This window comes from Seriola aureovittata, chromosome 5 (genome assembly GCF_021018895.1).
Source record: "Seriola aureovittata isolate HTS-2021-v1 ecotype China chromosome 5, ASM2101889v1, whole genome shotgun sequence".
NCBI classification, from domain to species: Eukaryota; Metazoa; Chordata; class Actinopteri; order Carangiformes; family Carangidae; genus Seriola; species Seriola aureovittata.
Genome location: NC_079368.1, coordinates 6172834 through 6199640, shown reverse-complemented (window position 1 = coordinate 6199640; position 26807 = coordinate 6172834). Strand labels below are relative to the sequence as shown.

Sequence of the window (26807 nt, the reverse complement as noted above, 5' to 3'; positions counted from 1 at the left end):
TAACAGGCTATTACAATTATATAGCAGAGTGCTGTGGTGCTCCTTAAGTGTCTGTCCTACAACAGTTGTTTATTTTTCAATTCTAATGTTTTGATCAATTTTTAGTCTTTTCAAATAAACAGCTCATAATAGAAATAACCCGATGCACATATCCTCAAGTGTAAATATAATGAACACACACAAACAGGAGGTTGCAGGAATGACGGTATCGAAAAAGACTGTAAGCTGAGGAGAGAGCAAGAGCAGGAGCGAGAGCGCTGACTTTTCTGTACAGGCACTTTCATGGGCAGCTCAGGGGTTGTAAATAGAGGTCCTTCGAGAGTCTGGCGCATGTTTTGTATCCCTCTTCTGCGAAGCTGCCTGAGTCTTTCTGACAACTGTCAACGCACCGGTGTCTCACTGAAATGGTATTTTATCAAGCCTTGTTAAAGCCAACATGACTGTAGTGACCTTATTTCACCCAGCGTTGTATGCTAACGTGTCTTTGTTGTTGCTGTTATTGTATGTAGATGCTAGCTTGTTGCTAACCCTCCTCTTGTAAATAACATGACAGTTTTACTTAAGCCCGCTGCTCACAGATATAAGTTGTGGTGTTAGTTTTTCTGTTTTCAGCCCAACACTTTAATTAATTTCATGCCTTCAGTATAATAATAAACGCCAACGCAAACGCAGCCCATTAACATGGAGGGAGGAGCATACCAAACTCCATTCAAAACTGTGGCTATTTAACGACATACTGTCCTGCTTATCCTCAGCTACGCGTTTCTTATATTCTTTATGTCCTTTTTGATCCGTTTGAAGCCCCGTGACATGTTTGGATGTAGCACGGCAGCATTTAATCAGTAACGTAAAGTGATCTTAGTATAGCTTATGACTCGTAGGCTACTCCACTTAGGAGTAGCTACTACAAATGAGAGGGAAATGGAAATCCCAGCAGAATATACTTAAGAGAGTGGCACTAAATGGTGTATTTTAATGAAAGTTTAAAGATGCTTGTGGATTAAATCTATGATGTTCTCACCACTACTATAGTCGAGTTTAGTACTTTTTGAAGTGAAAAAATATAGCCCTTGCAAACCCTCAAGAAATCCTTGAAAAAATTTGAATTTGATCTCTCACACACACCATTTTGATCTAAACTAAACTTGCATTACAGATAGTTCCAAGACGTTTTATGATCTTATCTATGAGCAGACACATCAAACTTCACACCAGAATATGCCAGTTCCCGTTGCTTTGTAATTGACATGTACATGTACAGTTGTGTGCAGAGGTTTGGCTAACCCTGGGCTAATTCCATATTTAGATGATTTCTGAAATGAAAATAAGAAAATACGACCCCTGCAACCAGCAGACATTAAAATGAGCCTTTCTTCAAATGATAAAACACTAACATTTTATTTCATGAATTTACAAAATAGAAAATATTGAACAGTGTAGTATAGTGCAAAAGTTTGAGCACCCTACTAAGTCAGTATTAAGTAAACCACCCCCCCACCTCACCCGCAGACATCACAGTTTACAAACACTTTTTGCAGCCAGCTGAAATCTTTCTGTTCTTGATGTGCAAATTTCCACTCACTCTTCCTGCAGATCACTTCAAGTTCTGAGATATGTTTAGTCTGTCTTGCACACATAGCATGTTTAAGATCTACCCACAGGTTTTTAATGATGCTGACGTCAGAGATCTGTGGGGCTCGTTCTGAAAGCTTCTGTTTCTTGAAGCAGTTCATGGTGGATTTTAAGGTCTCCTTTGGATTATCCTTTTGCAGGAGCCAGCCTCTTTACACTGTCAGTTTCCTTACTGACCCCATGACATTGCAGTCAGTCAGGAAACAGCTCTGCAGGTATCATTTAGCTTCATTTTTAGATCCCCAGTCAGTTGCTTAGAGGAGTCCATAGTTGTTAAGATTTACCATAATGTTTGAAGAGTCAGAGAATTTATCAGATATTGAATTTAAATAAATCCTAATCACAATTCTTAACCTGATTTACAGGCCAATAAGGTCCTGAGTGTTTTACCAGTAGAATGGTGCTCAGACTTTTGCAGATGCCACAATTACTGTGTAATAACCAGCTGAGACACTGTGTGGCTGATATGGTTTTCATCGTCACCTGTTGGAATCAATACTGAATACTGATGGGTCACAACGTCAACATATTTATGATCATCACAGGTGGTGTGATCCCACCGCAAGATGGTCTCTTTTTTTTTCTTCTGTCATTTAAATTCAAGTCTGTTTGCTGTAGTTGTATTTACTTCTTTCCTCTTCAAAAAAAAAAAATCTAATTTGCTGAGGAATGCCTAGATTTTGAACAGAACTACATCCATGGTATCTGCCATTTCCAAAACAACAGAAACAAGGCTGTGTGACTGGTCATAGATGAGCTCAGGAAATGTGTTGAGGAAAAGGGTGTGAACTGACAGCAAATTCAGAAATAATTTATTGAATTCCAACACTGGAAAAAGAAGAAACATTTTAGTTTCTGTTGGCCCTCTGCACACACTTTTGATGAAGAGGGCTGGTACACGTATACTATGATGAAGTATATTTTTAAGCAGATCCAAGTCCAGATGCAGATTTGAAAGTTCTAAATATTTTCTATTATCTTTTATATTCATTTATAAAACGATTTTTATTATATTGAACTAGCCAATTTAAAGGATTATGCAGTCTTGGTGAAGGTATGCATTCTATGAGTGCCCTCTATTATGAAATTGACCATTAAGCAACCTATATCAAGCTCAGTGTATCTTCCATGATAATGCACAACTTAGATTTGTACTTGTACTGGTTTTGTTCAACTTGTCTGCTTATAAATTTGGTGGGAAAATTTGCACTGATTTCTGGAAGCTGTTCACCATGTAGAAATAGTTAGCACTCTGTCAGCTGTTTTCCTGTTCTTTACTTAGTCTTCATGCTGTCAGTCATCACACTCCTGAAGATGACTGACAGTTTTAACACTGGGGCCTGGGCTGTTTGACAGAGTGTAACCTGTTGTTGTTGTTGTCCTTGCTCTATATCCTCTGTTGCGTGATGTCTTTTTGGGATGATACCAACATTTGCTTGTTTTCATGTCTTTGCTGTATGGACAGCAAAATCCCCAGAGATTCCCAAAAAGCCATCACACCCAAAGTGTGTGGAGATGTATGATGACACTCGAGCTGTCGACCCTCTTGTGTTCCTTTATCCTCTAGTGTCCAGGCAAATGACCTCATGGAGGAAATGGGTGATAATGCAAACAGATAAGGCTCCTGGTACCTGTTGACCACAGTCAGGACCTCCTAAATCAGGACCCCCTGACACAGTGCTCCATCAGTGCCTGCCTCAATGACACCCACAAGGCATTGAGCTCTTATCTGCAATGGCCCCTGCTTAGCATTCACGCCATTCACGCGAACAATGCCACCTCTTCCCGCTCATTGGACCTGTGACTGACAGTGGGTGTTGGTGCACTTGTGTCTGACTTCAGCCTCTATCTGACACTGAACTGTTTATCCAGTCCAGATACCCCCTCCAAGACACAATAAAGGGCGTGTGTCTTCCTTGCCACTTCCAATGTTGTTTGTCTAACTGGACTTTTATAATAGACCTCGCTCTCTGTTTGGCACGTTGGTTTCCTCCTCAGAAGGATCTGTATTATTTGGTGGGCAGAAGGGCTGAGTAATGGTCGCAGGGCCAGTTCACCGCCCACCCTCTGACCAGCCGGTGAGGTGGAAGTGCCTCCTTGGCGAGACGGTGAAAAGCAGGGAAACAGCAGATAAGACCACTGCCTGTGATTAACAGCAGAATGACTAATAGCTGCGGTATGATGTGGCAGAAATGGACGGATTAGGCGTATTTCTCTCAGAGTTAAAGTTTGCTGGCAGAGATCTGACAGAAAAAAATACCTCTGGTTTAATAGGTTATAAAGTTGGCTTTTCACTGGAGGAGCTATCTAGAATGCAGCTTGTGTGTAATCTACTTTGAGTTTTCATCATGCAGCTCAGATCTCATATTTGACGAGGCCGGTATCAGCAGAGGATCTTGGGATCCCATGCCTCCATAATGGCTCCTGTGAAGCTGGGGCATTATAAAGCTTCTATAATAAACCCCTGTGATCAGTATATCCCTCCCTCCCTGCTCTTATTTATGAATGGCAGAATTTGACAAGGGGGGCAGCTCAAGTGGGTAGCTGCTGATCACATGATACCAAAGAGCTAAGCGAGGAATGTGGACAGGACTCCCCCCCCCCTCACCTCTACTCAAAAAAAAAACAAAAAAAAACCCAACTTTGATGCCCATATCATAACGAATACCCTCTCTGTCCACTCCCTCATATGAGCGATGCCGAGGAGGGGAACGGGTGCTGCAGTCGAAGGGGTGGGGGGGTGGGGGGGTACAGATAGTGGCTGCGTTTGATCTGAAGGTCGCCAGCCCCTTGCTGGTGTTGAGAGATCCTTGGCGAACGAGGCTGGCTCTTATTTAATAACATGAAGGGGAAGCGGACCTTTCTCTCATAATTAGGCCTAATTACCCAGTAGGTGTGGACAGACGGCCCAAGAAGAGACAAACTGCCTTTATCCACGGACTTAGAGTCAGATTACCCAGAGCTGTCTTATCTGTTGCAGGGCCAGCAGGAGCCTCAATCCTCCTCTCCTGCCTCTTCCCACTGGCTCCCGTATCCAGCTCAGGTATATTAATCAGTCAGTGTGATTTATTATGGCCCCGTCCACGACACGCAGGTTTAATTAGGCCTAGCTTGTTACCCTGTGCTGTAATAGCTGAGATTTTTCCTGCGAACATGTTTAATAAGAAAGTTCACCGACCTGTTGGGTATTTGTCCTCTGTTGCTCTGTCACTTTATGAGAACTTATTAGGTTCATTAAACTGCAGCGTGCTGAGGATTTGGGAGATCTAAAGAGAACAAGATTCTTGTCCTTGCGGATCTTTGACCAGAGGCCCCCAGCTTCATACTGTTGCTTCTTCAGCGAGGTATCTTTGCATTCACTAGAGGTGTGTTTTCATGTCAAACATACAAGCTTGACAAGTGAGTGGCTTGATTGTTTGTTCGGCCGCCTGTCTCTGTTGGCACAGAACAATTTCAGGGTCTCTGCAAGTAGATTTGAGTGACATCCTGCCACCGTGCTGTTTGTTTACAGTATCTGTCTCTCCCTTCCTGAGCTGCCTGCATGTTTGTATTTGGGTTTGTGGGTGACTCACTTGTAGCCACCACAACAGAGCCATTGTTGGGGGGCAATTCAGCGCCTGGAAATCCTGACGCCTAGAAAACAGAAGGAACAGTTTTCTGAGGAAGCAGTGGCGGGGGGGAAAGTGGTCATTATACCCATCTTTCAGATGCGGGTTTTGGTCTGGCTGTCCTCAAGTACAGCAAAGTGACATCTCCATCACTGTCCCCTGCTATTGTCTTTAATTGACAGTGAGCAGTGATTACGGGTGGAAAGTTTTACAGCCCCTGGTCTTGAGACAATGAAAGCAGTCAGTTTCAGTGCTGCTGTGTCCGTGACTCACAGCTCAATGCTGGCCTGCTGCTCGAGGACAATGAGGAACGCTTAATCCACCTGTTATCAGGGTGAGCTTCCCCCTGTCACACACTCATACAGGCACAGGACTCTGGCTCAGGAATGCAGCCTTACCCACCCATTCACAGGAGGAGCAGCTTAACTGATGGACCCTCACAAAAACACTGTTGACGGTTTTTGCCATTTTCTTCATACCACACAAAAACAAGTTTGTACAGTTGTTGGCCAAAGGGTTTCCTGTTGGTTTGGGTTCAGAGGACTGTGTCATATCTAATGGTCAATATCTTATAATGCAAACTTCCATATGCTTTGAACCCTTCAAAATATTAAACCAAATGTTTTTAAAAAAATATATATTTGGAGAATTATTTGTTGCATGGAAAAAATGCTCCATTTTGCTCCTCCAGGCGTGCAGTGTGTCTCCCTACAGTGGTAAATTCAAGGTAAAGCTGGTGGGTTGGCTGTGTCCTTTTCAGTCCTTCAGACTGCGGCGTAGTGTCCTTAATTAGGCAGGCTGGTCAGAGGTCCGTCTCTCCGCTTCACAGGTTCACATGGACAATTTAACCACTAACCTCCTGAAATGAGCTGCTCCTGAATGCCTCGGGCTCCAGTTTCAGCCTCCTCTGATTGCAGGGAGCAAGGGTTATGATAAGTAAAAGTAGAGGAGGGGGTGATTGTGAGTGTGGGGTGAGGTTGTGCTTATTAACTGCCGCCTATACAGTAGTTATCCATACTGTGCTAGAGTCTCTCATTTAAAGTCAGTGTTACTCACCAAAGTTCACTGCGAGTCTTTAAGGCCTGACGAACACACTGGATGCATTCCCTTTCTCACGAAACATTTGCAAAGATGTTTGTTTTTTGAGGGTTAAAATTTTTTTGTCATTGCTTACATGTTTACTGGCTCGCAGTCATCATCCTGCCTTTGCACATTTCTCTGCGTGTAACCGCAGTTCACTGTTGATCAGCGGAATAGCAAATCAGAAGTAGCAGGGATGTGTAACATGTCTGCTTCAAGCTAATATCAGCATGCCAACATATTTACAGTGGCAGTGCTAACATGCTGATGTTTTGAAACATCATCTTAGTTTAGTGTGTTAGCATGTGGTGGCACTAGAGATAAACTCAGGGGATCAAAACATTACGTACCATAGTGGTCAGGGACTCCACAGTTGCCATATAAAGCCGATATAACCTTCGTCTTATATTCTACTTTGTCTCTAAAAAGCTGTGGTTAGGCTGATCTTGTTCTCGTGTAGAGGTGATGAACATGTTATTGCAGATAACTGCGTAGAAAAACGATTTCAGTGTGGCAAGAGAGGAATTTATGAACTACCCTCAGGGGAGTGAGCCAGTGAAACCAGAGAGACTTTTTCTTTTACATTTTTAGGTTAATTGTTCACTTTGATTTGAGTTGTGCTGTTATTTTTTGTCCATTGTTTTTAACAACAGTGAGTAGGTGGCATTTCTGGCATAGACCAGGATAGGTAGTGTAGAAAACGGATGAACAGATGGATATTAGCCATCTGAAGCCAGACACTCACATGTGATTATCCTGCAATTTATTGTTGACACATTATTTCCTTGCAGCATGCCTGTGGTTGGTTGGTTTTCCTCCGCTGCCCGGCCTACAAACGACATAAAAGCCTGAGCCCTTACCTCTGCCTTTGGGACAACGGCTGTTGATCACAGGAGGAGTGAGAAGCTTGAGTCTCTGTCTGTTTACTGTAATTAAGCTGTCGGAGGCTGTGATTTATGACGTATTGAGTAAGAGAGGTGTTATCATGTAGGAGAGAGCGAGAGAGAGCCACAGGGTTTGTAGCTAGTGACAATAGAGAAAACAGAGACAGTGCATTAAACACAACTGTCTGCTGTGTGGAGGAGAAAGGCTTCGAGGCAAAGTGGAGCTGCTCTCTGACTGACTGTGTTTGTGCAAAGACAAAATTAGATGGTTTCTGCAGATATTGATTGTTAGGCTTACACCTAACTTTCATTGTTTTGTATTTCTCCTGAAAGAGCAGAATTAACCAGATTGTAATGGAACATTTATCACTCCTGCTGGAGTGGCACCGTATTGTTGAATTTCTTTTTTTGGGGTGATACTGACTGAACTTTAAACCGCCTCTGTCGCCTTTCCATGTTTTCACCTCAGTCACAGAATTGACTCATATCTTAACTCACTTTTCTTGTTGTCTGTTCCAGTGGCTGTAATGACGTTGGTCTGCGGCCTCCTCACATCCTTACATTGACCCAGGGATGTCTCGTCCCGCTCCGTCCCCCATCTACACCCTGAGGGGGGCTGGCGGGCCCCTCAACACCCTTCACTTTAGCTGCCATGGAAGGGACACTCCCCTCCTATTTTCTGGGTTAGTCATTTATCTCCACATTCATATTCATCTTCATCAAACAGTGAAGATTTTTTTTTGTTATTGTCTTTTTGTTATGAGTGTAATATGAGACACATACATGTAAACAGTTTTATTAGTAGATGGATGAGTAGATACCAAGCCAGCCATCAGGGTTCACTTCATGTGCTGCTTTTAAATGAAGCACAGTGTAACATGAGCTATTTTAAAAGTCCACACAACAAAAGTTTTGATGTTATTTTGGTATTTATTGATTCAGGAGTAAATCTGACCACTTTTGTTATTTTCTTTGTATAGTAATGGTTTAGAGCAGAGGAGTGTTGAATGAGATGTTGTATTTTCTCTGTATGTTTGATTTAAACAGCCCTCATAAAGCATCTTGTTGGGTTTTGCAGGTCAGGTAAAGGTGCCATCCACATCTGGAACCTGAACAGCAGGAGGGCTGAGAAGATTGTAGAGGGTCATTCTGGGAGCTCGGTGATCTGGGTCAGCACGCTGCAGGCGACCGATGCCCTCATCAGGTCAGGATAACTGGTCATTACTTTCTCATAAGGTTTCTCACTTTGTTCAGCTTCTCACGTGGGCTTCTACTTATAATGCTCTTTAAAATTCCCCTTTCTTTCCTTCTTCTTGGTGGAGCAGTCAGGGACGGGACATGCAGGTCTGTCAGTGGGACCTGAAAGAAGGTCGTAGCGAGGTGGTGGACTCGGTGTGGACCGGCAGCGTTGGATTCTGTCAGTGTTCGCTGCTGGAGACGAGCCCTGGAAACTACCTGCTGGCCTTTGCTGGACAACAGACAGAGGAGGTGAGACATATATGAATGTGGATGTGTCTGAGCGTCTGGGTCCTCTGGGTCACTTATAGAATAGTGAGTATTGCATTTTGTACCCTGCCTCTCACCAAGTGCATGCTGGGATGTGCTCTAGCCCCCTGTCTTTTTTTACTCTTTGGCATGGACATTAATGGCTTGTAGTTATATATAAAAATAATTGTCATACAGATCTATGTTTATTTGTCAGATTTTATCAAAACATTTTCTGTCAAAATATTGCATGTTTAACCTCTGGTTAAATGGCTCTATTTTTAAGCTTTTTCTGTTTGTTAACCTTTTAAATATTTATGGATCATTTTCCATTTTAATCAGGTGAAATGAACCACAAACCCTCAAAATCAAATCCACTGACACGTTATCCTGTTTGTAGCAGGAAGTAACGTCTGAATTTATAGGCAGGTTTGAGGTTGGATGGTAAATTGCTCCAACAGTTAGACTTGAGTATGAAAAATACCAAACTGTATGAACCTGACCAGACTTGCTGTTGCCAGATTACTTGTTTGACTTTAAACACTCACAAGTATTTGTGGCTTTTAGTACTGTTTATGAAGTTAGTAAGTCCTGTCATCTTTTTCCACACTGCTGTGATCTTTTGTGTGCGATCTGATCCATGAGTGTGAAATGGCTTGAATTCAGTCAAGAGTCCAAGATAATATTTTTAGCCGGTGGTCAGTGAACCTGTCCTGAGTCAACGTGGCATGTGAGCATTCAGTTTGCAGCCAGGAGCTGTCACACAGCAATCTAAACAGCATCATTAACAAACCAGCCATGTCATGAGTCAGCGTGCCCATTGCAAAGATAGGAACTTAATACCAGGCACCAGCTAAATGTTAGTTAAATCTGGCTGTGGCTGGTAACATGCCATTCATTGAATGCCTTTGTCTAAAGCAGCTAATGGCTCTGTGAAGGCAAAGAAAGCAAGTGTAATTGTGCTTTTTAGAAGGTTAACAACAAAGATGTTCCTGCTTCTGAAACTCCTCTAACTGATGAAACTTGTGACTTTTTTCATCTCTGACTGGTGAGTTACACAGAGAATTCCCAGGCTTGATTAGGTCGTGCACTGGAACGAAATCACATTCTGTCCGTCTCTTAGTTAATGCTCAACGCCCACAAGTCTGTATGGCTTTGTGTGGAGCCAGTGTCTGAGCGGTGCAGCAGGATGGGGAGAGGGCAGCCAGCGATTCAGCCATCTTTTATTGCCTCCAGATTCATGTTACTTGTTCCACTGCAGAGGAGCCACACTTGAAAGGGACAGAGCAGTCACCTGATCCAGCCAAACGTGCCTCTGCTAACCCCAGTCCAGCAAGCCAGGCATCAGGGCGCCTGTGACTCCCAGCACCTCAATAATGCCATTGTCCCAACAGACACGGACAGACAAACACACACACACACACACACACACACACACACACACACACACACACACACACACACACACACACACACACACACACACACACACACACACACACACACACACACACACACACACACACACACACACACACACACACACACACACACACACACACACACACACACACACACACACACACACACACACACACACACCACACACACACACGTAAGGTAGACCAAATCAAGTCACAGCCGATTTTGTCATTTTGTCTCCCCAACCCCATTCCTCAGACATAGCTGGCCAAGACAGATGCTTATCATGTATCTGCAAATCAAACACCCACATAAATGAATTTCCTCAAGAAACAATACACACACACTTCAAAATACATGCACAGTGGTATAAGCAGTATGTAGGTAGGCCAATATTGGGATATGAACCAAGAAAACAGACAGCAGTCGCCTTCTGAGCTGTTCCAGGTGGTTTCACTGTTTACTGCTCACAGTTAGATTCCTGCCATGGCAGAAACATTAATTGATAGTGTGGGTGTTTTATTTATGGGCAGTGTGATGCCACACAAGAACAGTGATAACCTGAGGCACAGAGAAGTCTTTAAAGGCCCTCTTTGTCAGGAACGCAGAGGTAAACATGCAGGACAGATGTGGCCCAGCGCTAAAATACAGATCACTCCCTTAAAGGGCTGTTTAATCTGAAGCCTAATGAGGATGAATATGCAGATCATCAGCACAGAGGAAGTCGAAGCAATGAGTTTTGGTAGTCATGTGTACACGCACACACACACACACACACACACACACACACACACACACACACACACACACACACACACATACAGGCACACACTTTATTACTGGCTTCATTAGGCTGTGTATTTTATCAGAATCAGTGCCAATGTGTGCAGGAAAACACCACTCATGTCGCGAGGTCGGACTTTAGCAGGATTTATTATAGACAGCGGCGCGGTTGCTTTCTACTGATGGATTATGCTGTACTGCTGGTTGGAGGCACTCTGATCCATGGAGGTCCTGAACCACAATAAAAAGATTCAGGCTGCAGCTTTGTTGTTTGAATTCAGAAAACAAGCAAATCACGGCTTGGCAGACAGCTTGCAGACATGTATACGAACAACAGCAGTTTGTATGTTTGTAACTCGGTCTCAGTAATGAAAACAGAAACACTGGAACAAAAAGGAAGAAGCAGTTTAGCATGTTGACATAGAAATCTCTTTTTAGCCATGCTGGCAGTGTCAGACTGAAACATCTTAACAAGTCTGAATGACTGCCATGGCAATTTGTACAGAAGTCCACGGATCCCGGTGGATGAAGTCGACTGAATGTGGTGATCCTCTGACTTTTCGTCTAGCGCCACTAGATCAAAATTTTCACCTATCAGGTTAAATATCACATCTACTGGATGGACTGGCACATTTCATGGTGTCCTAATAACTCTGGTTATCCTCTGAGTTTTCATCTAGAACAATCATCAGATCAGATGTCCATTACTTTAGTTTTTATCAAATACATACTGATATTCCCCTCAGCCTCAGCTATACACTATATACACTACTGTGTGTCCTGCTAGGCCTCACTGAGCTGCTAGCATGTAGAAAGTGAACATGTCGAGCTGTATCTAGTGGGTTTTGAGATCTAATTGTCATGTGTTCTCTGCAGATCAAGATTATCGAGCTGCCCAGTAAGACTCCCGTCTGCACCCTGGTACCAGACACTAAGCTGGGCATGGTCATGTGTATCAAGCTGTGGCAGGTAAGCACCAGGCCGTCGTCTCAAGTGTCATTTTAATAGAAATTGTTGCACTGTTTTTTTTTTTTAACCTCAACCATAAACAGCAGCATTGTGTCCCTCTGCAACCACAGGTCAGGTTGCATGAGTTCACCTTTGCCACCTTTTTAAACGGCATTCATTGTAGACTTGCCTGCTTGATTCCGATTGGCCAGCAGCCCATAACAAGATGCAATGATAGGAAAATCAACAAAAATGCAGATGCGAGACGTGGCACATGATTTACAGCCCAACAGCTCGTCCTGGGCCATTTTTCCAAACGTTTCTTCTCAGCTGGCAGCGAGTCCCAACACTGTAATTAGAGCGTTTGGAAGGGCCGGGGGTTCACAGCCATATATCAGCCTGCAGCTGTACATCGAATCTGATCCGAGCAAAAAAAAAAAAAGTTTGCTTTCTGTTTTGTAAATTCTGTCATAAGTTTTATTTTCCAGAGATTAACGAGACCCTGTAATTATTTTCATGGTTAATTATTAACTCTTTGCGTCTGGGGCTTTGGGAAGGGACAGAGTGGGGTTTTTAAGACTCATGCTAGACGGTGGATGGTTTGAATAAATTTTATGGGCTGTGCAGTTTACAGGCAACAGAAATCAAAGCCTCAGCAGAGCTTATCATTTTAAAGGCAGAGCGAGGCGAGTTGCTGGCCCGTGCACACTCAGACCTGTATTCCTGTAATGCTAATTAGAATTACTTTGATAAGTCAAACGCAAAACCATAAAGGTGACATTGTGCTTGTGATGTAATTATAGAGACATGTAGACACGTTAGAGAGTCTCATAGTGCCTGCTGACACTGTGTTTGTGTTTTTCTTTCTTTCCCTTTGATTTCACTGTTACACCCACCTTTCATCATCTGATTTATGAACCGATGCTGGTTCAGCGTTGAGTGCCAGGAAACATAATGATCAATTATATCATTATAAATTATATAATATCATTGTAATACAGCACAGGCAGCTGTCTGACTTCAAAGCTGTGGGCCCAGGTGACTCTAAATCATTTCAGGCTGATTCGTTTCAAGGCTGAGGCATGTTCATCTGTTACACTGACCGAGTGTCTCGAGACGTCCATGCAGTGGGAAAAGACAGAAAACCTAGCTTATAATCCCTCTTTCACACACAATCTCACACACACACACACACACGGGCAATTTGGAAACACATTCTGTCTGTCAGTCATAAGAAAGAAAAGACTCATCTTGTCTTTCACATCAAATGCTCATATGCTACCCACTGTTTCTTTAACTTCACACAGCAGGAGGCAACAGCTGACACCGTCATCCCCTCTCTCCACCCTGTCTCTCTCTATCACACACACTTTCAGGAAGAAGCCACTGACAATTAACTCCTCTCCGTCTCTCCTCTCGCCATCTCTCCCTCTTTGCTCCCCACAGTTGAGACGAGAAGTGATTATCCTCCATTATTTCCATGACAGACTCACCAACAGATTTATTGTCGGCCTGTAAGCCCTCTCTGTTGGAGTTTATGGAACAGATTAAATGCAGTGTTAAACTTCACTTTCTTCTCAATTCAGCTTCCCTACAGCAAAATCCCACCCGGCCTTCAGTTCAAATGCTGAGTTATGTCTGAAAGGTGACGGGGCGCACTATCTGGTTTCTCTGGATCTGATTGGCTGTGAAGCGGTGAGACAGTACAGTGGACGTGGAGGCAGAAAGTACCTCCACATATGGGTTTGACTTGTGCAGAGATATAGGGCTTGGCTTGGGGGACAGTATTGATGTATGATGTGCAAGGCTTTTAATGTGAACAGAGGCTGGCGGGGGAAAGGAAATGTTCCTATACAGATATCCATCACTCTCAGCTCATCACCTTGCTGCCTCGTGGCCATGACATCATAGCGGACCGGGACAAAAACCGGAGGAAGCGATTGGTTCCTTATGTTGAAGCAGTGCCTGCCTGGGGCCTGTGGCAGCCACATCAGCAAACAAGCTGTTTCTTGGTTGCTCAGGTTTTCTGTGGAACTTACCACATAAATAAATGACAGAGATGTTTTTGCTGAATATAGAATGTATTCATGATGCCACGTCTCTCTAAGTACATTTAGAACTTACTCATTTATTCTTGTTTTAGTAGTTAATTTGACAGTGACAGTGCTCATTGATAAACAGAGAGAAAACTGTAAATTAAGCCTAATATCCAGCTGTTGTTCCAGGCCAGGTGTTACAATGCACCCTAGAAATAGAATAAAATGAGATTTCCTTTAAGTACATATCTACAGTAGAATAAATATACACAAAATAGCAGTGCACACATCCATCTACATATAACACCACAGGACAACTCATGGCAGCTAGTTACAAATCTTACAACATAAGAAAAAAAAACATCCCCCCCTGGATCAGTCACTTGGAGACTAGTATGGCATGCTGTAATATCATTTTCTGTCTATATTTGAGCATTTGTTTTTTAATTTAAAAGCTATAAATAAAGGAGATAACTATAAAAACAATAACTACAATATTGGAGAATTTACAATAATAGTCAATGACTTGATTCAGTGAAAAAAAACGTTGTAGTACAGAACATCACAAATACACAAACTTGTACTTGACTTAACTTCCTGTTGCTCGTTACACAAACATAATAAGAAAAAATATGGCTTTCAGAGTTGAGGTTTATGTCATCAGAAAAATAGTAATAATATCACCTAATATTGTTGTCTCATATGTATGAAGTTAATGCCATAGACTGAACTGAAGTGATGTAAAGCTGCTGCAGCACTTTTCTTTTCCTCCTCACTGTCATCTTCTACACACTGGAGAAAGTATTTCATTAAGCATAAAACTGTATGTAGTCTAGAATATCTTTAGCCTATAGTTTGTGGACGGGATCTGTGCATGGAATCAGAAATAGTGAAATTAGCAGTAAATTATGATTGATCAGCAGAAAATTAATTATTATTAATTGTTATTAATTGTTATTGTGATAATTGGTTAAATGCTTAAGTCATTTTTTAATGGAAAGTGCTACACATTAGCTACAGAGTTCTAGCTTCCGTAAGGATTTGCTGCTTTTTTGGTCTTTAACAGGAAAACTGAATCTGTTTGATTTAGACAAAAGCAATTTGCAGACAACATCTTGAACTGTAGGAATGATTTTGTATTTGTTTGTGTGATGGATGCATTTTTCACCTTTTTCTGACACTTTATAGACCAAGCAATCAATGCAATAGTTGAGGAAATAATTGTTAGTTGCAACCCTTGCAGTAAAACTTACTGGAGATGATAAATTGGATTTTTCTCAAGTTGGAAACTCACAGAAATAAAAGTCAATTTGGATCTAATGGTTCAGCAGTTGTTATTATGTTGTCTCTATTTGTTAGAGCCTATTTTAGTGTCTCCATGGGTTACAGCTTTTTTGTCGCCTCAGCAGCAGCAGCAGGAGTATTTTAAACCTTTCCAACAAATGTGATTGTTTTAGAAGAAAAAAGAAGGAAAATGAACAAAAACTTGAAGTGTGAAAGTCCTTGGAGTCTTAACTCCTCTAGAGGCCATGTTGATCATTCGAGTGGACCACAGTGGTCTGAACCAGCTGACTGAGTGACCAGCACACTGGACACGTGTCAAAAAAACAGCCTACACTGAAGTGGTTGAATTGTTAATAATGACACTGATGTTTAGTGGATAAAATGATGCATTGCCTGTAATTGTTCAAAATACATTTGAACAAATATATTGTGCACGGTTATTGTCCTGTTCCATACAGCTATGTAAAAATGGCAGAGGTCACATGACTGTTAACAGCCACTGGTCCTGCCTCTCCGACCAGCCTCCATCCATCTGTCTTTCCAGCTGTTCTATGGTGATGAATCTCCTCCCAGAGCCCCAGCCCCACTCCAGCAGAGAGCCCTCTTGTAGAAAGGCCTGTGGAGGATATAATGAATTAGGTGTCTACCCAGGGTTCCCCGACCTCTGACCCATGACATCATCAATCAAGGAGGTCCTACACTTAAGTGAAACAGTGGGCCCCAAGCCTGGAACGCTTAGCCCGGGCCCTGCCGGCAAGCAGGGGCCACTGATTTTCACTTGTTTTTATTTGTTTTCATAATCCCTTAGTGTTCGTCCTCGCTGATGTGTTTGGAAGGAATACACGACTCTGTCTATAATTTGTTTAAAGCTGAAAGAAGAGAAATATTGAGCGTTAAGTGAGAAGAGGACTTTAAGATGGATGAAAAAATGGCAGACACGGCCCCCCTCGCACATATGGAAAAAATTTCTTTCCCTCCTCGCTTCTGCAGGGCACCGGGCTTTTGCTGCAGGCCTGATGGTATTTTAAAGCAAAGGCACGCATCAGTACACAATGTGTATCTGTGCTGTGAATTCATAGATCCTCTAAAATGTTTAAGCCTGGAAAAGCTCAAATCATTGTTTGGATAACGGGCGTAATGTGGATGTGAAGAGGCGTGCCATGCAGAGGAATTGTGGGAGTTCTGCGAAGTAGGATGGAGGTTAGACCAACCAGTTGTCCCTCCCTCCTCTTTCCCTCTTCCTTTCTCTACCTCCTTCAGTCCTTCCTTTCTTCCCTCCAGCAGTGTAAAGATATATGAAGCCTTCCGTTTTTTATCAGCTCACCTTTATGTTGTTGAAGTGATTTACAAACTCGCTGTGTATCTCCACACAACCTCTCCGCCCCATCCGATCGTACACACTCATTTAGAAGAAGCATGAGTTGATCTGTGACTCCCAGCAGAGGGGAGGCGCTGCCTGGTCGTTCTCTTTAAATGTTATTCTGCTTACTCTTCTCTTTTTATGTGCATGTAACTACATTTGTGCTTGACTCTGGTTGTTTTGTATATATTTAACGGAGGAGTTGTGGTTTAGGTTTTGTGTCTGATGCCTGTTTGGGGATTTCATGTGATTTGAAAGATTTACTCTGATGGATTCACCAGTTCTGAACCCTGGATCTGTCGTGTCCTGGGGTTAAATGAGGATGAATGAGGTCTGTAGTGCAGTTTTTGTGCATTAGTTTTTGTTAGTGTGTGAACTTGTGTAAAGTGTGTAGAGCTGTAACAATTGGTTAATCAATTTGTTGATTGACAGAAAATCTATAGTATATGTAATAGTTCATCCAAGTCATTTATCAACCAAACACGCTCTGGTTCTCCAGTCTGAGGGTTCATTGCTTTACTCTGTTTTTTGTTCATTCATGTAAAGTGAACAAATGAGAAGCGATTTGAAAATGTTATGTGAACTGAGTAATGTAATATTAAATAATATTAGATAATAATTATAAGAATAATTGATAATAAAAATGTATTTGTAATATTGCTGCAGCCTTAATGTTGTACCTCAGTAATTGTGAGATGATATGTTTTCTGATTGTACTTTGGCCTGAACAATTAATCGAAATTCAATCAAAATCACAATATGGCCAACTGCAATATCCAAATATTCAAATCGCAGGAGCTGCAATTTTTTGATAAAGCATTGTGGTGCTACGAATCATATTCTCCAGATGAAAGGGAACATGTTTGTTTGGTACAAGACCCAACAAAAATCATATCTTCATATATCATATATTTTTATATTCTTTTTAGTGAAAACTAAATGCAAAATGACCACTCCATCTGAAATCATGACTCATATTTCAATTTCTGCCAAAATCATCATAATATGATTTTCTTTGCGTATCGTTCAGCTCTAATTCTACTCTAGAATATTTTCTGTTTAGTTTTTTTTTCTATGTTTTGTTTTGCTAAGATAAATTTTGCAAAAACTCCCTGTGGCAAAAGAACTACACATGTAAAATTGTGGCAAATCTCAGCATGAATCATAACAAAGAAGGTCTGTAAAATAAAAAAGGTATAGGTAAAAAAAAAAAGAAAAATCTAAATGAAAACTAGACGCAGTATTTTTGTAGTATTTCACTTGACTATATTTATGGGTGCCGGCAGCGACGTCTGTGGCTCAGTAATATAGATGAGGAGCAAAGTGAGGAGTGGTGTAATGGAGTGCTGGGAAGAGAGAGCAGCAGGCTGACGAATGGAGCCCACAGCTTCTCTCCGAGTGTCAGCGGGAGCTTCCAGGATGATAACCTCTGCTCCGCTCGACTTCCAGCACCACGCAGCGGTTTCTGTGGGTTTTTTTTTTTTTTTTTTTTTACTGCAAAGCTCTCATCTCACATCTTACCCCGCTGCTCTTTGTGTTCCCCCTTCCCATCTTCCTGTCCCTCCTCTCTCTCTTATCTTCCTCCCTTATTTGCAGCCAGACTCGGGTCCCGGACCTCTCCTGTTGGCTGGATACGAGGACGGCTCCCTGTTGCTGTGGGACGTAACCCAGAGGTCCAAGCTGAGCCAAGCCAAAGCCCACCCTGAACCTGTCATGTGCCTGACCTTTGACACCAAGCGACTGAGGGGCATATCAGGCTCCTCTGAGAAGAAACTCTCCTCCTGGATGCTGGACAGACAGAACAACCTGCAGGTCAGCAGGACAGGCTTAGAGAGAGTAGCAGTGCTGTTTAGTTCACTGGTTCCCAACCTTTTTTTTTGTCTGATGAACCCTCACCAAAGCCCTTCATCAGCACCACCCATCGTCTCCCAAATGTGTTCATTTGAATTTAAATTAAACTGGTTGTTACTTCACACTATTAAATATGGCCGTTATCAACTCACAGTACAATGTACTGAAAGTTGAGTGAGCATTTCTGTGGAACCGCAGTGATGAGTGGATATTGTTACAAGAATCTTTGAATACAGCTGAATTGCCATTGGTTGGGTTGATTTGGTCAAGTTTGCGTTCATGCTACTGGACATTTCAACCATTTATCCATTACTTTGAGCTTTTTCACCATTTTCCCAATACTTTTTGAACTGTTTATCTTTTAGAGAAATATTTAATTAATTTTATTCTTTACTTTTACCTTTCACTATATCAATATATTTTATATCCACTAATGTTAGGTAAGTGTTTGAACCATTTATTTCCATTTTTTATTTATTACTTATTACTATTAACTATATGTTTTTTTACTTTTCTTGCATTGTCTGTCAAAGCACGTAATATTTTTTTAACCGACTCATAATAGCTTTTTTGCCAAATCTCCTGTAGTTATTGTAGTTTTTTTTAGTATATCCAAGAACTCATGGGCAATTGCAGCAGTACCCCCTGGGGTACAAGTGCCCTGGTTTTGTACACAGTGTCCCTGGTTAAGGTCCTGAACCCTCTACCTGCTAAGTAATTGTTGCTAAAAGCCATAAAATATAAAAAAAAAAAATGGTGGAGATGGGAGGAGAGGAGTGTTGCCTTTCTCTGGGCTCTCTTGGAAAACATTAGGGGCTAAAGAGGAAGAGGCTCAGCGGGGCTCCAGGGGCCATAAATCAGCTGCTGGTTACACAGTGTTGGCAGGGCCAGGGGCCAAGGGCCGGGCTGGGGCTGTCACTCTACTCCAACCACCCATGTACACACTGACACAGTCACACTTTAGAACTGGATAATATCTACAGTTATAGTTATGGATAAAAACACATCACAAAATCTCATTTTACTTATTATTGCACTGCAATAAATAGGAAATGTATCTGTGTAAACTTGTCTGTTTTAGCAGTTTAAAAAAAGCAACTAATACCACTTTCCTCTTGACCAGGAAGAGCAAAATACCTACTTACCTTCACAACACAGTGCACACAGGTTCTCTCACACATAAATACTCGGAAGGGGTCCAAACTATCTTCTGCCACACCAAGAGATCACATCAGCTTTCTACCATAATTCATTTTACATAACAGCCAACGCTTCAGAGACTTAACGCCTCATTTGAAGCTGTATTTTCTCTTGATTTCATGAGCAAAAGGGAATGCTCCCATTTTTCAGCCAACCCCCATGAATCAGAGCTGAGGGGAACCTGAGGCTGATATAGGACACTCCTGCACAGTGAAGGGTATTATTCTTTCCAAGGCTTTTTACAAATGAATGCTTGAATTAGAAATATTTGCAAAGCCCATTTTTTTTCACCCTGAAAATGCGTCTAGAAAAACACTCTGAAGGATTTGATTCAATATACCAAAAACAGGAGGAGAGTGGTTATTTGGTTTATTTTGCTCAAGCAACAAAATATTGATTCAGCATGTAATCCAGGATGAGGATGACAGGAAAAAAGCACAAGGAGAGGGAAAGTATCCAACAGGGGCTTTTAAATTATCCTGAAGTGCAGCTCAGTGTGACGTCCAGACAGCTATCCTCAGTTCTTCCCACAAAAGTATTTTTGTGTGGCAGCAGTAAGGGGGCGGGGGGAGATGCCGGGTGGCGGACACAGGCCCCGGGTCCTGACGGACAACCCGTGAGAGGTAATAAAAATATCAAAACCTCGGAGGCCCCTTAACCAAACAAAAAACACATCTGCAGTAAAGGGAACAGTAGTTCACAGTGGGAGGCTGCAATAAAGACTGAGGAGGCTATAAGTGCCACAGCATCCCACTTCTCACAAATTACCTCTGCGATACAGTCCAGTGTAGTGGAGCTGGCTGGCAGGGCAGATAGATGCTTTTTGTGAAATGGAGGGGAAACTGAAGGTGACACAACACAGTGCAGTTATGATTTAGTGAAGCTGAAGGGCTGTGAGGGGAGCTTATCAAGGCCAGATAAAGACAGATAGCCTCAGGAATGGAGATTAATGTATTACACATGGCTCCCAGAGGCCTTTATCTGCTGTTTGACCTGGCTGGCCTGATATCTTTTCATAGTAATGAAGCATCATCTTCAGCCCTTTTTTTTCTCTTCTACTTTCCTTCTAGCTTGCATTTTTAGGAATGTGTCAGTGTGAGACTATGAGGGCGTGGGTGTGAGGGTTTACAAGCTGTTAAGCCAGATGGACATATATTTAGGCGGCCACTCAAATGTATTGACATGTGCAGTGACGGGTTGCTCCCGGAGAAAGAAAAAGACAGAGGTCACGGACCGGAGAAAGAGAAAGCCGGTAGAGAAAGAGGAAGATTAGCAGTTCAAATCAAGCATGGCTGACAGCAAGCTATTTCTGAGACTGATGACAGTTCTCTGCAGGTGAAACTCCTGCTCCTCATCTTCACTACCATGTAAAAATATCCCCACTGTCTCCCCCAGCGTTCACCTGCATCATCCTCTGTGAGTTCTTGTACCTGTCAACCAGACCTGCCAGACTGAGGCCCAGCCTTACTCTATATATGTGTGTATATATGACTGATGTATGTCCGAGCTCGCCGCCATAAAAATTATGGCCCTTTTTATTGAGTGACCGCCCCAACCTCCTCTTGCTTTTTTGTTCTGAATGAGGCTGCTCACCTGTTTGACACATCCATCTCCTGTCAGCTGGAACCAGGCTCTGACAGGCAAGGTGACAAAAGGCTGTAATCTCCCCACTGCTGAGTGTGATTCAGGGACAGGGTGTGTCAGAAATACCTGCGAAAAGCCTCCCAGCCGCTAGGCTCGAGTGAGTGAGCGATGATGGGACGTTTCAGTAGATCAGCGTGAACGCAGAGATCGGTGCCAAGTCTGACAGGAAAGACAGGGAGAGAAGTGTAGCAAGACTTGAATGAAATGTGCCAAGTGGACATTCCTTTTGAACGTCTCCTCTGTCGGTGAGATGCTACAAAAGAGGATCCCAAAGTGTGAGTTTGTGTTGGATCTGTCATAGATCCACAGCAAGTCTTGTGGGCCCAGCTGCTGAGCAGAGCTGGTAGCCTCCTGACAGCTGAGAACGCTGGCGTTTAGACAGCAAGCCTGCGTGCGTGTGTGTGTGTGTGTGTGTGTCTGCATGCTGTAACACAGGCCAGGAAGGAGTGTTCAAACAACAGAGAAATGAATGATGAAGCCCAAAGACGGATTCTGTCCATGATGAGATAGCAAGGAAGCAATAGGAGGAAAAATGGGGCGTCCAATAACACGAGCCAAGACTCCCCGGTTAGAGCTAATGGATTTCATTACAGACTGAGACCTGGTTAATGGCAGTGCTGGAAGTCAGCAGTCTTTTCTTGGTATTCATTCAGCAGTGGTGAAGCTCTCACTGTTGTTGGAATATATTTCATTTATGACAGTATAATTTATACAGTTTTCCTTTTTAAGAAAAAGTGAAATAACTTTTTCAAAGGCTGCAACTAACTGTCATTTTTGTTATCCGTTAATCCTCTCATTATTTCCTGAATAAATAGACTGTCTGTAAAATATCATAAATAATAACAAATGCAAATCATGTTTTTCCAGAATCCAAGGTGACGACTTCAGATTGCTTGTCTTATCCGACCAACATTCCAGAATCCAATTATTATTATTATCCAACCTGATATGAAATATATTTTTTGCTTGCTCTTCGTTTTCTTGCTGAGAGTTTGATCAACACCACTCTCATGTCTGTACTGTAAATATGAAGCAGCTGGTTCGCTTAGGTTACCCAGGAGGCAGGTAGCCCCAGCTTTATCCAAAATGTTGAACTGGTTTTCTTATCAAAATTAATTTTGTTAAATTTTCTGTCAATCAACTTGATTGATTAATTATGTCTGTGTTACACCTCTGTTTTTATTATTGCACTATATTCAAAGCTGACCGGACATTATAGATGATTGTGACTGTGATAATGTGATCAGAGCTAGCTGGTTACTTGAACACCAATTAAGATGATGAAATATACTTTGAAATAATGCAGTGACTTCATATTAATTCAATGAAGTGTAAAAAAAAAAAAAAAGAATCCCTAATTGTCAAAGTTCTGCTCTAAGGTACGAGGATGGGATATTTTATTTTGGTGAGAAATGAATAACATACTGTGATTACCTCATAGTCTTGACCCGATTGCCTGTATGCTAGAGTTTCTTCCACCACTCTCTGTCAGTTAATCCAAGTTTCAGTTGCTCAATATTCATTTGTTCTCCGTTAGATGTTGTACACACCGTTACACTCTCCTGTCAGAACATGATGGATCAGATAGACCCTGGAATTCATGCCAGTGGAGACCTTTACCTTGAAGGACAAGACATTTCAGTTTTACAAAATATGGGACTTGCTTGGGAATGACTGGTCGAAGTAGATAACGGTGGACTGACAACAGTTCATGCCTGTTACTCTATAAGAGTTATGGATCAGCAGAAGTCTTTCATCTGTGTAACTCCCTGTGTGTTCACTTCTTTATAGTTTAACTATGAACCAAAAATATACCATATATTAAAAATATGAAAAAATAATAATAATATATGAATAATAGTCCTGTCAGGCTTCAACTAACCTATGTTTTCACGACACAAAAGTGAGATCAACAATGATATAAAACAGAGAAGTAACCGAGCCGGCACAGGCTTGGAATTTTTATTTGATGAAAGATTTGATCAAAAAGGATTTATTGAATTTCATAATTGTTGATGATTATCAATGATCGATCAAATAATCAATTATTCAACTAAGTGTTTCAGCACTGTTACTGTCGCCATACCACATGAAATCACAGTGTAAACACCAATCACTGGTAGCTTAGCAACCAGCATAGCTGCACATGAGCATCATTAATTTTAAATTACAGCTCCGTACAACCTTTTTTTCTCACCACTTTTTGTTTCTTCTCTCTCAGACTGTAGAAAGTAAAAACAATTGCGCAGCCAGCCCCGCTGAATGACCATTACTGCATCATTAGCCATTTACTGCTTACAACTGACCCTTTAATGAAACAAATGCCTTTTCCTGACACAAACTATGGGAAGCAAAACAAACAAAAACAGACACTTAAACCCATCATTATCAGGCCTCTAATGCAAACCAGATGGAGAGAGGTAGTGGCATACCAGATTCTTGAGGTAATAACAAAGTTCCGAACAGTCTTTCACCCCCCAGGTTTCTTTGTGTCAGTGCTTGTTTGGTCTAACCAGCCACTCTTGGTTTCATACAAGTGGTACCAGCGATGGTGGTTTGATTAACAAAAAAAAAAAAAGAAGAAAAAACATCTCTGCCTGTTCTGAACTTCGCTTTGTTGCTCTGTTTTGATCAATGACATTCCTCCCTGCTCTCTCTCTCTCTCGCATTCCACTTTATTCACTTGGGCTGTGAGTACCTGGCTTATATTTTCCACATGCAGCTTGTGGATGTTTCCCGCCCGCAACGGGAGCACGCAGATAAATTCTCCACCGTCTCCTCCTATTCAAGGTCATTAGTCTCTCTAGACACAACTTATGAAGTCAATTTTATGCTGTCCAGTTTGATTTCAGCTCCCATATCCAGATGTTTGCGTCCCGTCTAGCGATCCAGCAGAGATCCCTACCCTGCAGGAAGAGCACGTTCGCTCCCCAGGAATGCCCACCACAGCCGGCCCTTTAGATACTGATCTTAGCCGCCATTCATTATAATATGTCAGAAAGTTGCCCCTTTAGAGAGATTGATACAGTCCTTGGGACACTGTAGATCACATGGAGAGAGCGCTGTGGCTAATCTTTAGCAGGCAGATGTTACAACAGTGTATTTATCGGGTCTCTTCTCCCGCTGACCAGACCTTTCAGTGTGAGTGTAATTCATCAGAGGCGTTTAAAGCAACAAGGCCTCTGCAAACAAGCGAGATGGTCTCTCTCTTTCTCACAAACTGTGACAAAGGTAACTCAAAGCTTCCAGAATAGGCCTCGCTAACTCCAAACCAAATAGTTGGACGCAGAGAGATTTGCTCACAGCCCTCTTGCTGTAATGTTTTGTGGCCGATGATTGAGTCCCAGAAGTCTCCAGCCAGGTTCAACAGACATCCAGCCCCACACTTGGACCTCAGTCATCAGATCAGCTGATAGTCTCTTCGCTGTCAGTGTTTGTGTTGGCCACAGTTTCTTATGCGGCAGTGACTAATCGACTTACTGACCTAATTATGATTTAATTAGTGTGTCTGATCATTTCTATTTGGTTTTTCTTGGATTTCTCTGACATTTACCACAAAGAAACAACTATTCTGACTCTTTGGCCTTTGCACAGTAAAAATTCTTCTTGTGTGGTAGTGCCTGTAATACCTGTAATGGTTCTAACACCCGATACTATCTTCTCATCCCTTTCACAGCTCCAGGACTGTGTGACGCTGGTCAACCCGGGGGTTTCCCAGATGTGCATCAGGGAGGACGGTAAGCTTCTGGTCTCAGCCGGCTGGGACCATCGGGTGCGGGTATTCGGCTGGAAGAATCTGCGACCGCTGGCAGTGCTTCAATACCACACTGACATGGTGCTAAGCGTGGCCTTCTCAGACCACCAGGACCGCAGACAAAGACTCCTGGCTGCCGGATCCAAGGACCAGAGGATCAGCCTGTGGTCAATATACAACGAGGGAGCTGACACTGGCTGAACCTCGGAGCTCCAGGGGGGGATATACAGACTTTTACTCAATACTTTAACTGTCATGTGTACTGATGCGATGCAGCTGCTGTTCTGAAGGTATTTCCAGCATTCTCAAAGAATCCTCTAAACATGAAAAAATACTCCATGTCTGTTCCATGATTTTTAACCAGTTTCCCATGCTTCAGCACAGAGAGGTGTTTCTGTTTTTTAGCCCACTCTCATTGATGTGAAAGGGGTGGACAAAATAATAGAAACACCTGGCAGTATAATGCAATACAATGCAACAGAACCAGATCCTCTATCTTCCAAAATGATCATACAGCTGAATGAACACCTCTCTGAAACAGCTGTACAGCCGAAACTGAACATTATAACCTTCGTGAAGAAGACCAGGCAATGAAAATGAAGATGCAAGGAAATTACACTGAACCGTGAAATTGAAGACTGCATTCCTTATTTTCTCATTTACTTTTGCATGTAACAGTCAGTTATACAAATAATGATTATTACCAAAAAATAAATAAAAATCACAGGAGACATATGTGACCTGTCACACCTGTACAGACATTCACTGTTTCTTTTGCTCAAGCCAATTGAAATAATGTTTTCAAATACTTTTTTTTTTAAAATAATAATGATATTAAACTTAATTTGTATTGCACCTTTCATACTAGAAATGCAGCTCGATGTGCTTTACAACAGAGAAATGACATGCACCAAGTCCTTCACATGAAAAAGACATAAAATGAACATGAAAACATAAACGTAAAATGTGATGGCATAATGAAAAAATAATAGAAATAAAAAAATATATGAATAAATTGTTAAAAATAAATTAAAAATAGAATACATGGAATCAAGAAACAGACTTTTTCCTTAAAATGAAAAACTTTTCTTTCTCACCTGAGTGTGCACTCTTACGTGAAATGGCACCCCAGCTCTGAGGCAAACAACACTACCGAACCTCTTTTTCCCAACAGATGCAAATGCACCACAGGTTTTGATTACACTGGGGTCGGCCTCTTTCAGCTGCTCCAGAACATTTTCCGTTCGGGTCCAATCTCACTGTGGGTTCTATGTGCGCCAGGCACAATCACCTTCTTTGGTGGTGCTGTGGAGGGTAACACACACACAGACACATACACCACAGTCTTTTCTTCCAAATTATCACCCAACCACTGACATCAATATTTATAACATCATTTTAAAAGAAGTGCTGCAGTTTATAAGTGCGGATAGTTAATTAGGGTAGTAGGGTTTGTAGCCTACTTTTTCAGCCCACTGTTTTCTAAAGCCTGACAGGATGCTCTGTGCAGCTCTGTGATTGTGTTGACTTATCTGATGGGAGATTTGCTCCAGTGCACTTGAATTTGAGGTACACAACGCACCTGAGCAGCTATTTAATCCTGTGTTGTTATTCTAGCAGCTCTTAGCTTAACACACAGCCCCTCCAGCCTGTCCTGAGCTGCATTTGTCAAACAATGTTAATCACAACAGGGACACAGAGAATAGAGAGATGTTGGTTCAGTAAAGGTGGTGATCTGCAGTCGCTTTCCTTTGTCAGCATTATCCGTCCATGAGCTGATTTATTTAAAATGTACACCTAACCATCAAGGTGAAGAATTTGGAACAGTAAAATAAG

General features: G+C 42.1%; 1 protein-coding gene across 1 annotated transcript; it reads left to right on the top strand.

The window, feature by feature from the left end:
• Positions 1–313: 313 nt before the first annotated feature.
• On the top strand, positions 314–25732 carry gnb1l (guanine nucleotide binding protein (G protein), beta polypeptide 1-like). Its single transcript, XM_056377507.1, has 7 exons — positions 314–407; positions 7724–7887; positions 8283–8408; positions 8530–8692; positions 11771–11863; positions 18119–18334; positions 24894–25732. The coding sequence occupies exons 2-7, from the start codon at positions 7778–7780 to the stop codon at positions 25170–25172; spliced, it is 987 nt and encodes a 328-aa protein (XP_056233482.1). The 5' UTR covers positions 314–407; positions 7724–7777; the 3' UTR covers positions 25173–25732.
• The last annotated feature ends 1075 nt before the right edge of the window (positions 25733–26807 follow it).

Coding starts and splice junctions, on each gene's coding strand:
- gnb1l (XM_056377507.1), top strand. CDS start 7,778: ATGTCTCGTCCCGCTCCGTCCCCCATCTACACCCTGAGGGGGGCTGGC. Junction 8,409..8,529: donor GCGACCGATGCCCTCATCAG/GTCAGGATAACT, acceptor TTGGTGGAGCAG/TCAGGGACGGGACATGCAGG. Junction 8,693..11,770: donor CTGGACAACAGACAGAGGAG/GTGAGACATATA, acceptor TGTTCTCTGCAG/ATCAAGATTATCGAGCTGCC.